The sequence below is a fragment of the Bufo gargarizans genome, chromosome 1 (genome assembly GCF_014858855.1).
Source record: "Bufo gargarizans isolate SCDJY-AF-19 chromosome 1, ASM1485885v1, whole genome shotgun sequence".
NCBI classification, from domain to species: Eukaryota; Metazoa; Chordata; class Amphibia; order Anura; family Bufonidae; genus Bufo; species Bufo gargarizans.
In genome coordinates, this window is record NC_058080.1 from 230,743,710 (window position 1) to 230,758,150 (window position 14,441).

At 45.6% G+C, this 14,441-nt stretch overlaps 1 protein-coding gene across 1 annotated transcript; it reads right to left on the bottom strand.

Annotated features, from left to right (window-relative positions):
• Positions 1-698: 698 nt before the first annotated feature.
• CCNA2 (cyclin A2) lies at positions 699-14,070 on the bottom strand. Its single transcript, XM_044271715.1, has 8 exons — positions 13,648-14,070; positions 12,046-12,298; positions 10,731-10,837; positions 5,062-5,285; positions 4,783-4,987; positions 4,067-4,180; positions 3,798-3,931; positions 699-915 (listed from the first exon to the last, which is right to left on the bottom strand). The coding sequence occupies exons 1-8, from the start codon at positions 13,804-13,806 to the stop codon at positions 861-863; spliced, it is 1,251 nt and encodes a 416-aa protein (XP_044127650.1). The 5' UTR covers positions 13,807-14,070; the 3' UTR covers positions 699-860.
• Positions 14,071-14,441: the final 371 nt, after the last annotated feature.

A 14,441-nucleotide genomic window follows, 5' to 3' on the forward strand; every position in this document is an offset into this window, starting at 1 on the left:
AAGTTGCAGGTACACAGGGCACACAACATCTACATTAAATCACAACATTTTTAACTGGATATTTAAGAAACTGTTGGGGTCTTTGTGCTAAAACCCCCACTGACCTCTAGAAATAAAGTGGAGAGAAGAGTGCATATTGTACCCTCTCCTCGATGCACAAGATGGGCCCCACAGAAGTCTATGGGTCCCATCATTAGTCCTCAGCAGCCAGGCGAGAGCACAGTATGCCTGCCCTTCTCCCAGCAATCAGACCTCCACTGATCAAAACACTTGATGCATCTTAAATAGATAACGTTTTTGAAACGTTAGTGATGCTTTACGCTTTTTGTCCAGACATGAGTAACCTTTGGCACTCCAACTTGCAAACGTGTTATTCTAATTCCCATAGAAGTCTGAGTTGTAGTTTCTGAACAGCTAGAGTGCTGAGGATGCCGATCCCTGTTACAGTCTATGCTGCACTATATAGGCAAGTGTTAGAGGGCTTCTTTAAAGTCACAGAATTGCAAGTTGTTTTGAGCCATACTACAGCATTTTATTTAGCTGGTCCCAACATTAAAAAGCCACACTTGTGCTGCAGTTTAAACATTTATTGTCAATAACAGCGATAATATAGTTAACAAATATGCCAACTGCTTTGTTAATGCAAACTGCACACAGCATTATAAAAGCATAGCTAAGTGATCTAAAAACAAGATTAAGTACATAAATTTACAAAAACTTAAAACCAATAAAAATCTAAAACTCTGTATCATAATTCTGCCATAGAGATCAGTATGGATACCCAGTAGCAATACAAAAAGGATAGAAAAACTGTACATCATGTGCTTTGTAAATATACATTAAAAGTCCGTCTGGTAAGGTTATGAGAATATAGACAATGACTCTGGAGGTTCAATAGTAGATACAGCATGATACCTGTGGATGAAGAGGGAGACAAATTAACTGAAGAAATTCTGGTCAACATGTCAATGCAGCACAAAGTACCAGCAAGTCCCCAGGCCCTGTGAACTGCTGATTGATGCAGGGAATTTTCTTAAATAAGTAGTCAGCAGGGAATTTGACTAATCACACATTTCCCTCCCTACAGTAAACCTGTACTGTTAATGCAATAGAGAAGCCCAACAGCATTCTGCTGTACCTGAGAGGGGCTCCTCAGCTCCATATTCCTAATGGGACATGAGTGGTTCCTTCAGCACACACTGGCTGGTCAAGTGCTGGTGGTTTTCTATCCTTACATTTGACACCCATCAAACTTATTTATAATAAACTGAAAGTGCACAAAACCAGTTGTGACATGTCCTTCCATTGTAGTAGAGGATATTATCATATTTAAAAAGGTGGTTGTCCAGGCTTTAAATATTGATGACCAATATCAGAGCGGTGGGGATCCGACAACCCCGCTGATCAGCTGTATGAGTACATGGGAAACACCATGTGCCATCTCTTGCTGCCTCCATGTCTAAGCAGCAGCGAATAGGAAAACAGCATTTCCATTTGCTGCTGCTTAGACAGAGGCAGCACGTGTGCGCCATCGCCTCATACAGCTGATTGGCAGGGGTGCTGGACCCACGCTGATCTGATTGATGACTTATCCTGAGGCTAGGTCATAAATATTAAGACCCCAGACAGCTTCTGTACTACTGTAAAATGTATGGGCTCCATGGAAGTCTTTGTAATCTTGCCTCGAGTCTATGACCCAACACTTCGATAGTCACATAAATTAGTGTCAAAATCCAAAGCTGAACTTGGCTTTAATGAGGCACAATGTTATGCACATAAATGAAGTGTCATAAATGTGAGAAAGCAAGTCTCATGATATTTGCAGCAAGATTGCAAAGCCCAAACATTTTACATAGAATGTGTCGGCAGATAAGAACTATTCGGCCCATCTAGTCTGCCCAATATACTGAATACTATGGATAGCCCCTGGCCCTATCTTATATAAAGGATGGCCTTATGCCTATCCCATGCATGCTTAAACTCCTTCACTGTATTTGCAGCTACCACTTCTGCGGGAAGGCTATTCCATGCATCCACTACTCAGTAGTATGGAGGCTATATTGTGAAGCTTTCAAACCCGATTCACCCAACACTACCTGGAACCCTCTGCCGATCAGCTGGTTGAAGAGAAGGCAGCATGGGCTTGACATCGGAGCAGTGTAATTACAAGAAGCCACCCCAATCCCATATACTTCTATTAAAAAAATAAAATATATAAAAGCCTTCCTGTTGAAGTGAATGGCTTCTTGTAATTACACCTGCTCACTGCTGCAAAGTCAACCAGGTAAAGGATGAAGGGAAGGCTGCGCTGCCACAACCAGCTTATTGGCAGGGTTGTCAGACCAACACCGATTGGATATTGATGACCTATCCTGAGGATAGTTCAAAGATCTCAGAAAACCCCCCTTTAAGTTACACATCAGCTAATTGTATCAGTGATTAGATGGCTTTGCATATACAGTTCAAATGTACAACCCCAATTGGAACGCTGTGTAAGATGTAATTCACAGTAGATCAGATATTTTACCATTTCATGAAAAAAAAAAAAAAACTCCTTTAGAACTTGATGGCAGCAACACATCTCAAAGTTGGTACAGGGCAATGTCTACCATAATGTACCACCCTCTTAACATTCTGCATTGTCTGGGAAGCGAGAAGAGTTTTGGGAGAGGAATGTTGTCCCATTATGGTCTGTAGGATTCTATGGTTCTGGGTCTTTGCTGGATTTTTTGTGATAAACCAAGTTTTCTATTAATGAAAAGTCTTGACTGCAGGCACCCAGACTGAGGCCATGGTATTGTGATGGATGCAGTATATGGTTCATCATAGTCTTGTTGAAATATGCAAGACCTTCCCTGGATGGAGGCATATGTTCTAAAACTTCTATATGCTGTTCAGCATTCATAGTGTCTTTCCAGATGTGTAAACTGCTCACACCATAGGCACCAACAACCCCAAACCATCAGAGATGCAGTATTTTGAATTGTGCACTAATAAGCTAGAAGCACAGTGAACAGTGTCAGTGATTACTGGAAATGTTCCTGAACCCATGCAGTGACGCCTGAGGGCCCCTAGATCTAAGCATCCAGTACTGACCATCAACCTTGCCTGTTGTGCACATGGATTTCTCCAGATTCTCTGAAACTTAGATTTCATCCACTGTAGATGTCGGGATATTCAAAGTCTTTACAATTTTACATAGAACCTTGATATTACTCTGCAATTTTAGATGCAGTTTTTGCAGATTTGTAGACCTCTGACCATCTTTGCTTGAGACTCTGCCTCTCAAACACTTTTCATAACCAGTCATGTGACTTAGTTGCAAATGGCTCCTCCAGCTATTAGTACCAGTTTTCCAGCCTTTTGTTGCCCTCCTCCCAACTTTTGAGATGTGGTGCTGCCAAATTCATTTTCATGAAATGGTAAAATGTCTCACTTCTAATATCTGATGTGTGTTCTATGATCTACTGTGAATATGGGTCTATGGCACTTGCATGGCATTCTGTTTTTATTAACATTTTACATCATCCTCCAACTGGGGCTGTAGATCTGAGAAGTCCCTTGCAGGCTTCCAGACCTCAGCGTCCCCAGGTCAGACTAGCCGAGCCGTTTACAGGTTCTAATATTAATGTTTTACTTTTAGGGTTTGTCAGTTCCTATTAAACTGGTTTTCGTGCAGTTTAATACATCAAACCAAGTTTAACTTCACACAGCAGCAAAGACTTTAGGAAGTATGTACTCCGTCATGGGACTACACTGGAGCTCAAATAGTGGTAGAGGAAATTGGTGTCACTCACTTTGCGCTCTTGTATTTCTCACGGACAGCCTGTTGTTGATGGGATGCCGCAGAGAGGTAGGTTTGATAGAGATCCAGTATACAAGGTTTAAGACTTTCCAATGTGTATCCTGTGAATTTGGTCAATGACTGTGGCTGCAAATGTAAGATGAAAGGACAATCCCTTAATTGTTCCACAACCAGTTTATGCTTTTCAGCTACACAATGGATAAAGAGACCAATCTATATTTCTGCAAATGGAAGTTCAGGGGGGGGGGGGGGGACACTTACCCAGGTCTCCTCATTAATTATATGGTTGGCGATGATAAAAGCTGATGCAGCAGTGATTGAGGGTAGATATCTAAGGAAGGGGTCCGAATCAATTAGACTGAGCTCTCCCAAATACTGTAAGTAGAGAAGATGAATATCAGTTTTTTTTAGGAACTGTTCAATAACTAGTCATGGAGGTATCCAACAGAATTCAATCTTACAACTACACAGCCAAGCAAGTAGGTTTAGCAAGAGGTCAGGCCCACATGTAGTGCCCATACACATTAGGCCACTTTCACACTGGCGTTTTGGCTTTCCGTTTCAGAGATCCGTTCAGGGCTCTCAACAGCAGTCCAAAACAGATCAGTTCTGCCCTAATGCATTTTGAATAGAAAAGGATCTGCTCAGGATGCATCAGTTTGCCTCCGATCAGTCTCCATTCCGCTCTGGAGGTGGACACCGATGCTGTCCGCTTGATGAAACTGAGCCAAACGGATCCGTCCTGGCACACAATGCAAACAGATCCGTCTCCCGTTGACTTTCATTAGAGTTCATGACAGCTCCGTCTTGGCTATGTTACAGATAATACAAACAGATCTGTTCATGACGGATGCATGCGGTTGTATTATTGTAACGGACCCGTTTTTCGCAGATCCATGACGGAGCCGCCCAAAACACGTGTGAAAGTAGCCCAAGATACAAGTTTCTAGATAATGACTTTGTAACTTAACACCCACCAAGCACAAGCTTTCCATCTTTGAAGACACTGGGTGGTGCCTGAAGTACTGATTGAGGTATTGGAGGATGGTTGGAGCAGCAAGGTCAAAAGACAGAACTTTTAGCACCAGATGTTCCATTTTGAGGACTTGTTTCTTGTTGTAAGTGTCATCAGTTATGTATACAAATTCTGCCACTTCTGGTGGGTAGATCTCCTCAAACTTACTGTATAAATAAAGATATGTTAGAACAGTTCTTACTGCTGTGTATGACAGTTTACAACTTCTCAGAGAACTTACGAGGCCAGGAGCATAGCAGCAGTGCCAACCAGTTGAAGCTTTCCTCTCAGAACAGACATTGAAGACAGGAATCGGTCAATGTAGTTTACAGCCAGGTACAGGGTTTCTGTCTGCAACTTGTACTCTTCCCCAACTTCAACTAGCCAGTCAACAAGAATGGCACGCATGTTATTCGTTATGTCAGGTTGTTTCTGCATGTAGCCCGATTTTGGCTTACATTTTATCTGCAGGAAGAGAATTTAAGATGCTTAATTGCTGAGTGTCAGGGGTTTTAAAATCTCCATTAAATAAAATACAGCAAGTCAACCTGTATGATCAAACCTTACAGCGACTTCTTGGGTACACAATATCTATTGAGCTCATGTAGGTTTGTAGTACAGATTCTCACAAGGTTGTAACTTATACGCTCTAAAACCAGGGAGTCCAACACTACAATCCTGTACAAATCTGTCACTTTACTGTACACAAGTCTCCATGGCAGAATCCATGCCAGCTGCTTACATGCAGACCAGTGTCCTTAGTCATTCATAGCTAAGCCAGCTGAACAGATTGTCATGTAGACATTGATCTCCGTATTCAATAAAGTGATAGATTTTATTTGGAAGCGACTACATTGATGATCTCACAGGTTTATGTATTCTACTGGATGAGCCTCTGGTTGTCAGTGCGAGGGAACTTTCCTGCAGGGGGTGGGGGTGGAAGGCTGATCGCATTTGCTCGTTTTATAATCTGATAGACATGCAACTACAAGCCCAGGTCTCATGCTTCTGGTTGTGTACATACAGATAGTTTGTATTAGTTAACATATAAACTATGATCATAGCTGGAACAGTGAAAGGGATTTGACTGGAGCGATCCTTGCTGCTGAAGCTCATGATCAGATTCTCCTAAGAGCTCTCAGAGCTCTAAGAGCAGCAGCTACAGGCCGCTTATAAGGAAACCATAGAGGAGCTCTTAAAGGGCTGTCACCCCCACTAAAGTTGTTTTTTTTGCTGGTAGCCGCCGCAAAAAGCCGCCCCCTCATAGTGTTGATTGACAGGGCCAGCCGCGATCTCCTCCTCCGGCCAGCCCTGTCATCATTTTAAAAATCGCGCGCCTGTTCATTCGGCACAGGCGCACTGAGATGAGGAGGCTCGTCTCCTCAGAACTCCCACGCCGATGACGTCTTCTCTTTCGGTGACGTCATTGGCGCAGGCGCACTGAGGGAGTTATGAGGAGGCGAGCCTCCTCATCTCAGTGCGCCTGCGCTGGATGAACAGAGGCGTGCGATTTTTAAAATGCTGACAGGGCCGGCCGGAGGAGATCGCAGCTGGCCCTGTCAATCAACACGATGAGGGGGCGGTTTTTTGCGGTGGCGGCTATCAGCAAGTAGACGCCCTACTTGCTGGTAGAGACCCGATTTACATATTATAAAACTTCGTTTTTATAAGAAACGGCTGAAGGAAAGTAAGTAACACCATTATATATTCATATATTGCACTATAAGGAATTAAACTAGCCCCAAAAAAAAAAATATATATTACTTTAGTGGGGTGACAGAAGCCCTTTAAAGAATGACCGAGTGTGGCACAGACAGTTAGAGGGTCTTTCAGACTAGCAATGTCCACATCTGGGTACAGAACAGACCAGAAGACCTGGACTGAACACTGACCAATTAAAGTCAATGGGCCACTTGCCTGTGACCTTTTGGTTTTTATACACATGGACCATTGGTCTGTGCAGAGTCCCAGCATGCACCATCTGGGTCAGATTTGAGAGATCTGCCCATTCAAGTGCATGATAAAAAAAAAAAAAAAAAACTGGTGAAAATGTATCATGAGGGCAATTTAAGGCCATTTCACACAATACATCATAATGACATGTGCTCCGGCAAGTCCAGAACGGAGGACCACGCGATGACACGAGAGCAATTCCTGCAATGGACTCACTCGTGTGAAACAGCCCTTAGTCAGTTTTCCTTGGGACCTTTAACCCCTTCAGGACACAGCCATTTTTCACCTTTAAGTATGCAGCATAATTTTGCATATCTGACATGTGTAACTGTGGTAACATTAAAACGCTTTTACTTATCCAGGCCATTCTAAATGTGTTCACAGCACATTGTACTTCGTGACAGTGGCAAAATATTTCTTTTATACCAAATTTGGAAAAAATTTGAAACTTTCCAAATTTCAGTTTCTCTACTTAAGTAATACCTCCAAAAATAATTACCTTACATTTCCCATATGTCTACTTAATGTTTGGATCATTTTGAGAAGGACGTTAGCAGGCTTAAGGAAATTTCCAAAACCCAATTTTTTCAGGACCAGTTCAGTTATGAAGTCACTTTGTGGGGCTTACATATTAGAAGTAGGGGTGGGCGGTATAGGCGATATAGGCGATATGCGATATGAATTTGGGCCACGATATGGATTTTCGCCATATCGCCTATATCGCCGGACCGCGATATGATCGCGCGCACCATGTTCTGAGCCGGCCGGCACAGCGGAGGGAGGAGGAGGGAGTCCCTCCCTCCCCACTGTGCGCGGCTGCCGCTGAACACCAATGAGGACAGAGTAGGAGGAGGAGGGGAGGGACTGTGGCCACTGCACTACCAATGAATGTGCCGGCCATATCCCTCAGGGTCCCCCTCCTCCACCCCATCATTGGTGGCAGTTTGCAGTTCCGATCGGAGCCCCAGCAGTGTAATGCTGGGGCTCCGATCGGTTACCATGGCAGCCAGGAGTCACGCTGCTGTAGTCCTAGCTGCCATGGTATGTTAGTGAGCAGAGAGCAGCACATTATACTCACGTGCGCTGTGGCCGGCGGTCGCTCCTTCTTCTGTCTGTGCGGCGGATAGCTAATGCTTACAGCATTAGCAATGCGCCGCACAGACCTATGAGAAGAAGAAGCGAACGGCGGCCACAGCGCACGTGAGTATAATGCGCTGCTCTCTGCTCACTAACATACCATGGCAGCCTGGACTTCAGCAGCGTGACTCCTGGCTGCCATGGTAACCGATCGGTGCCCCAGCATTACACTGCTGGGGCTCCGATCGGAACTGCAAACTGCCACCAATGATTAATACTGGGGAGGGGGGGTTTGCGTTACCGAAGGGGGGCAGATCAGAGGCTGGGGAAGGGGGGCAGATCAGAGGCTGGGGAAGGGGGGCAGATCAGAGGCTGGGGAAGGGGGGCAGATCAGAGGCTGGGGAAGGGGGGCAGATCAGAGGCTGGGGAAGGGGGGCAGATCAGAGGCTGGGGAAGGGGGGCAGATCAGAGGCTGGGGAAGGGGGGCAGATCAGAGGCTGGGGAAGGGGGGCAGATCAGAGGCTGGGGAAGGGGGGCAGATCAGAGGCTGGGGAAGGGGGGCAGATCAGAGGCTGGGGAAGGGGGGCAGATCAGAGGCTGGGGAAGGGGGGCAGATCAGAGGCTGGGGAAGGGGGGCAGATCAGAGGCTGGGGAAGGGGGGCAGATCAGAGGCTGGGGAAGGGGGGCAGATCAGAGGCTGGGGAAGGGGGGCAGATCAGAGGCTGCCGCCATGGTCAGCTCCCTGCTGTTGTGTGCACTATGCACAGGGCAGCAGGGAGAGTGTAAAGTCCTATTCACCCTAATAGAGCTCTATTAGGGTGAATATGACAAGGGTTCTAGCCCTTAAGGAGGCCAATAGTTAATAAATAAAAAGTAAAAAATAAATAAAATTTAAACACCCCCCCCCCCCCCAATATAGAAAACAATATATCGCAATATATATCGCATATCGCACATGCTTAAAATTATATCGCAATATAGATTTTAGGCCATATCGCCCACCCCTAATTAGAAGCCACCCCATTTTAGAAATACACCCCTCAAGGTATTCAAAACTGATTTTACAAATTTTGTTAACCCTTTAGGTGTTCCACAAGAATTCATGGAAAATGGAGATGAAGTTTCAGAATCTCATTTTTTTTGGACAGATCTTTTGAAATCAAATTTTCTTCCAGTAACAAAGCAAGGGTTAACAGCCAAACAAAACTATTTATTGCCTTGATTCTGCAGTTTACGACCACATATGGGGCGTTTCTGAAAACTGCTGTATGAGCAAATGGCAGATAGAAAGGAGCAACATATGGTTTTTTGAGAGCAGATTTCACTGGGATAATTAAGTTGCCATGTCACATTTGAACCCCCCCTGATGTACCCCTAGAGTAGAAATGCCCAAAAAATTAATTTTGTAAACTACAGGATAAGGTGGCAGTTTTGTTGCTACTATTTTAGGGTACATATGATTATTGGTTGCTCTATATTACACTTTGTGAGGCAAGGTTTATTTTTTGTTATTTACAATGTATCTGACAGGTTAGATCATGTGGTATTTTTATAGAACAGGTTGTTACAGACACGACCATACCAAATAATTTTTTGGGTTGTTTGTTTTCAGTTTTACATAATAAAGCATTTTTGAAAAATTGTTTGTCTCCATATTCTGAAATCCATAGTTTATTTTTTGGCCAACTGTCTTATATGTATGACTGTTTGATTGGTACCATTTTAGGGTGCATATGACTTTTTGGATGGAATCAGAGGTAGCCCCCTCCCTCTAAACGCTGCGGTCAGTGCTGACTGCGGCATGTGAAAGGATTAATCCGCTGGCATCACTGCATACAGTGATGCCGGCGGATGAAGCAGGGGCCCGGCTATCAGTAACACCAGGGCCCGTGCTGTGGATTGGGCGGGTGCAGCTCCTGCTTTAAGGCACCACATTCATACATGTACGTGAAAATGCGGAAAGGTGTTAAAAAGGTCCCAGTCAAATCTAGAGAGAAACTCAGTCACAGCCATCATGACTCACTTTACCACCCACAACATACCGGAGTATGGAGGGGGGGGTTGCTCAAGGGACCCCAAAAAGACAATGCTGGAGTAAAGAGCTTGATAAATTGAGATAAGTGATAAAGTATGCAGGCACCAGCAGCAGTGTGCCTACACACACTACCCCTTCAAGCAGTGGTAACAGTTCACATGTGCAGTAACATTCTGCAGGCAGATGAGACCAGTGCGCCCCACGCATGGTGTCATTTATGGACTTGCTGACGTACAAAGCTAAAGAAGGTGACGAGAACATGCTAAATGGAGGAGCGGGGCTCCATGAAAAGTGGGAGTGCCTGGAGACCACAACTTGGGCTCTTTTCAACTAATTTGCAGATTGTTGAAAAGCCCTTTTTCTGGAGTCATGAAGCTGACCAGAGGGACCGAGAGGTATGCTTGCGATTCTGTGATTGTCACCTACAGGGGGCCAGGACATCTTATGCATTGCCATGTGATGACCAATAAGTGTTCTTTACACATGAATCCGTGGCTAACGATGCTACATGTAAAAGTATCCATACAGAACCTCTGCAGACACAAAAAAGGTCAGAAAACATCTGCAGTGAAGTCTACTTGTATACAGTCCTGTCCCCAGCCACATCTAGTTTAATAACTGCTGCAACCAATCATGCGCTAGAATGGCAAGTCACACTGCACAGCAGTTACAGGACCAAGCCTTCCAGTCTAGGAGGAACAGCGGGGCTGCAGACAGGTGAACGGGTTTTTATTAAAGGTCTTCTAGTATAGTGTACATCTGACAACCTGCATAGTGAACTGTAATGCATGTTCATGTAAACAAGCCCCAGTGTGTGTAGAAGTGGCCAAAAAGCTGAAGATTACCTCCATTTCCCTAAGGTAAGTGTGAATGTCTTCCACGTAGTCTGGAACTTCTTTACTACTGACAGTCTTTTCCTCTTCATCCACAATTGACATATCCATTGGGGAATCTTAAACAGACAAGATCAGGTAAGGTTAGAGTGGGGACAACATCTAACATCACATCTACTGGACATTAGCAGACAATGTGCCATGAATACTCTATGGGTTCTCCATAGCTGCAAAGTTCTAAATAACCAATGGACAGTAGAGCCTTGAGTGGCATTGCCCAGCTCTAAATTGACTTTAGAGTGAGCACACTGGTTCCCGCCCTGCCCCCCCCATGGAGGAAATGTACAGTTGCTCCATATATTCAACACATTTACATTAAAATTACAGGACCCAGAATAGAAACCCCACCCCACAATTCAGCGCTGTATACCAAGAGGGTGCTCCATCTAATATCATGGCATAATCTTGTAACATTATGACCATTGTGGATTCCACATCAGGAATTTGTACCTGAACCCTTGAGCTCGGTGCAGGGAAAAAAAACAGATAAGCTTAGCAAGTGTTTTTGCCTCTCCTTTCAAGGAACATGGGTGCTGACAGCAGGGACTTTCACTGACCAGTAAGTGAGGGCATCTCCGAATACATCACACCTTAGCATCATGGGAAAAGGATCCAGCTGCTGAAACAGCTCACAGAGCCACGGAAGCACTACAGACCTGAGCCTCCCTGCATGCTCCAGGCAGGACATGCTCTTAGCCAGAAGGGAACGGCCAAGTCACCCAAAAAAAAAAAAAAAAAGCTTCAATACAGAACGTTAGCCTCCCTATATCAGGGTAGCATTGATTTTGTGGACACCTTATTCTTGAGAGTTTAAGGGCATCCGTCAACAGTTTTGTACCTATAAAACTGGCTGACCTGTTGTATGTGTGCTTGGCAGCTGAAGGCATCCATGTTGGATGCCTGTTCATATGTGCCCACATTACTGAGAAATTTTGATTATGCAAATGAACCTCTAGGAGCAACAGGGGCGTTGCCGTTACACCTAGAGGCTCTGCAATTGCCGCACCCTCTGTACTTTGACAGGACCAGGCAGTAAAAATGTCACCACATCTGTCAAAGTGCATAGGGCGCAGCAGTTGCAGGGATCAGCCTCTAGGTGTAATGATCACGCCCCTGGTGGCTATGCAGCTACCTTTGTCTATAGAGATGCGATGTCCCGCACATGAGGTGCTGAACATCTCATGAATGGGAAATTAAGCAGCTTTTTCCTAGAGTCTGAAGCCTGCTTTACTCATGCCATAGATTAGGATAAACTAGCTGAACTTACCAAAGCTGACATTCTCTGGCAGTGCTATAGGTGCCAGCGGCTGCCGCTGGCCAAGAGAAATGACTACAGAGTTCAGCTGTTTCAGGTGCTCATCATGCACAGGCTTCTTGGGGACAGCTGGCTTCTTGTGGTTTGCACAGTCCGGTTCATCAACATGAATGGCAAAGGAAGACTGTTTCCCAGCCGCCTTCCCTGCCGGGATTCTGCCGTAGTTCTCATCGTTGAGGCCGAGGGGATTATGTGCGGCAAGGATCTGGAAGATAAGATCATAGTTATATCAGAACATCCCACCATTTCAGGACAGTGACATGAGTAGAATACTAGATCTACAAGACCATGACTGATAGTCAAGAGTGAACTTATGCCATGCATGGGAGGTCAGAAGACAAGCGCAAGAGGAAATACGGCACGTTAGGCCTTCATAACCGAGTAGATTGCTATAGTTCAGGCAGGATGACACCTTATGGACATCCCTGCAGACATGCCCCGCTTTTAGCACATTAGGGTACTATCACACTAGCGCTTTTCTTCTCCGGTATTGACTTCCATGCTAGGGGCTCTATACCGAAAAAAAAAAAAAGTTCTATCCTAACGCATTCTGAATGAAGAGCAATCAGTTCAGGATGCCTTCAGTTAAGACACTGTATGGTTTGTGGACAGAAAATACAGCAGCATGCTGCGGTATTTTCTCAGTCCAAAATTCCGGAACACTTGCCGGAATGCCAGATCCGGCATTAATGCATCTCAATGTAAAATAATGCCGGATCTGGCCCTAAGTGTTGCGGAAAAACTCAACCGGTTATTGTGGTCTGCACAGACCTTTAAAAATGTGAAGATATATACCAGATCCGAATGACAACTAGATTGACGGACCCAGTATTGCAATACATTTGTGTGATAGATCTGAATCAGGCTACAAATGGTATCCCGTTTGCATACAGATTTGCGACTAAACTGCCTGCCGGAATCCAGCGGCGCTAGTGTGAAAGTACCCCAAGATTGCTAATTAAATCCTTAAGCGTTTGCTTTTCGGCTGCATTCCACAGTCACAGGAATGTAGATCGGCAGGACAATATCAGGCCCAACACCTACCACCGACTAGCAAAGGGAACTAGGAGCCACTGAACTAAATAGAAATATTAGTGGAAAGAAATCCAGTGCCCTCCATTACTTGCCTACCAGCAACTACTACTCTCAGCATGCACTGAAGCCATGAGGCTCCTGCAGTGCCTAAGCAGATTACAGGCCTCAGCTTGTATAGACACATGTCCCATAGACCTGCACTGATCAGCAGCCCTCATGGCAGAGCCCATCTCGTCTGATGTCAGAACTGGAGAGCTACAGACAATAAAGCCAGTAGATCACGTACAGCTAGAGGGGGCAGTGGGCAGCAGGAGACAATGCCATGCGTGGAGGTGCTGCCCCCTTCCTGAGAGGTGGCGGAATAGGAAATATATTGATCACTATTGGCGGGATCGGGCCATACACAGATATAACAGAGATTTAACCCCATCCCGCCTGCAGCAGGAACAGATCGGCAGATGGGGGTCACCGCCATCAGAGCCCACGGCCGCCCCCCACTACACACACAGCGCCACATACCGGTGCCTGCTGTTTGCCTCCTCTGCTCTGGGCCCGCTGCCCCCGGTTCTCCTGCAGCACCCCCAGCACGGTGCGGCCTGGCGGGGCATGCTGGCCGGTAAGCTGCTTCCTAGGCTGGACGTTCTCCTGGTTCTCATCCCGCAGCACTAAGTGCGACATCTTGCCCGCCGCTTCGGTAACTAATACTCAAGCACCGGGAAGGACGATGGTGGGTGATCCAATGCACGACCCCGTCCTCCTGCCCCGGGGACAAACAGAACACTGCAGTGCACGGGGCTAACCAGGGTGCACAGCCCTATCACCGGTGCCTAAACCTGCTCGGTACCGCACCACTGCCTGTCAGTCCACGGCCTACGCCCGCCGCTATTGCTAAACCCACAATTCCCGTACGCTGCACATAGACACAGCTCTCAGTTCAAGTAGCCCGCGACTATTGAAATCTACCAATCAGAGCCTAGCGCGGGCACACGTCACTGCACGTACGGCGGCGTGGAGGGACAAAAAGCTGGAGGGAGAGACTGCAATCAGCTGTGTGTGACGTCATAGGCGCTCTTTCAGCTGCTGTCGGTGATACGTGTGCTGGGGGTGAACAGAAGCCCCCCATGTCTTTGTTCATGAGAAGGCTCCAGCTTGGTTGCCTAGCCATAGTTGTACATACTCCAGGGGCACCTTTGAAATGAAAACAGCCCAGACAAATGAAAAAATACAGAATATTAAATAATGTTTTTTCATTAAACTCACAGTTTTAGGGCTCATGCACACGTTTTTTTGTTTGTTTTTTTTTTGTTTTTTTT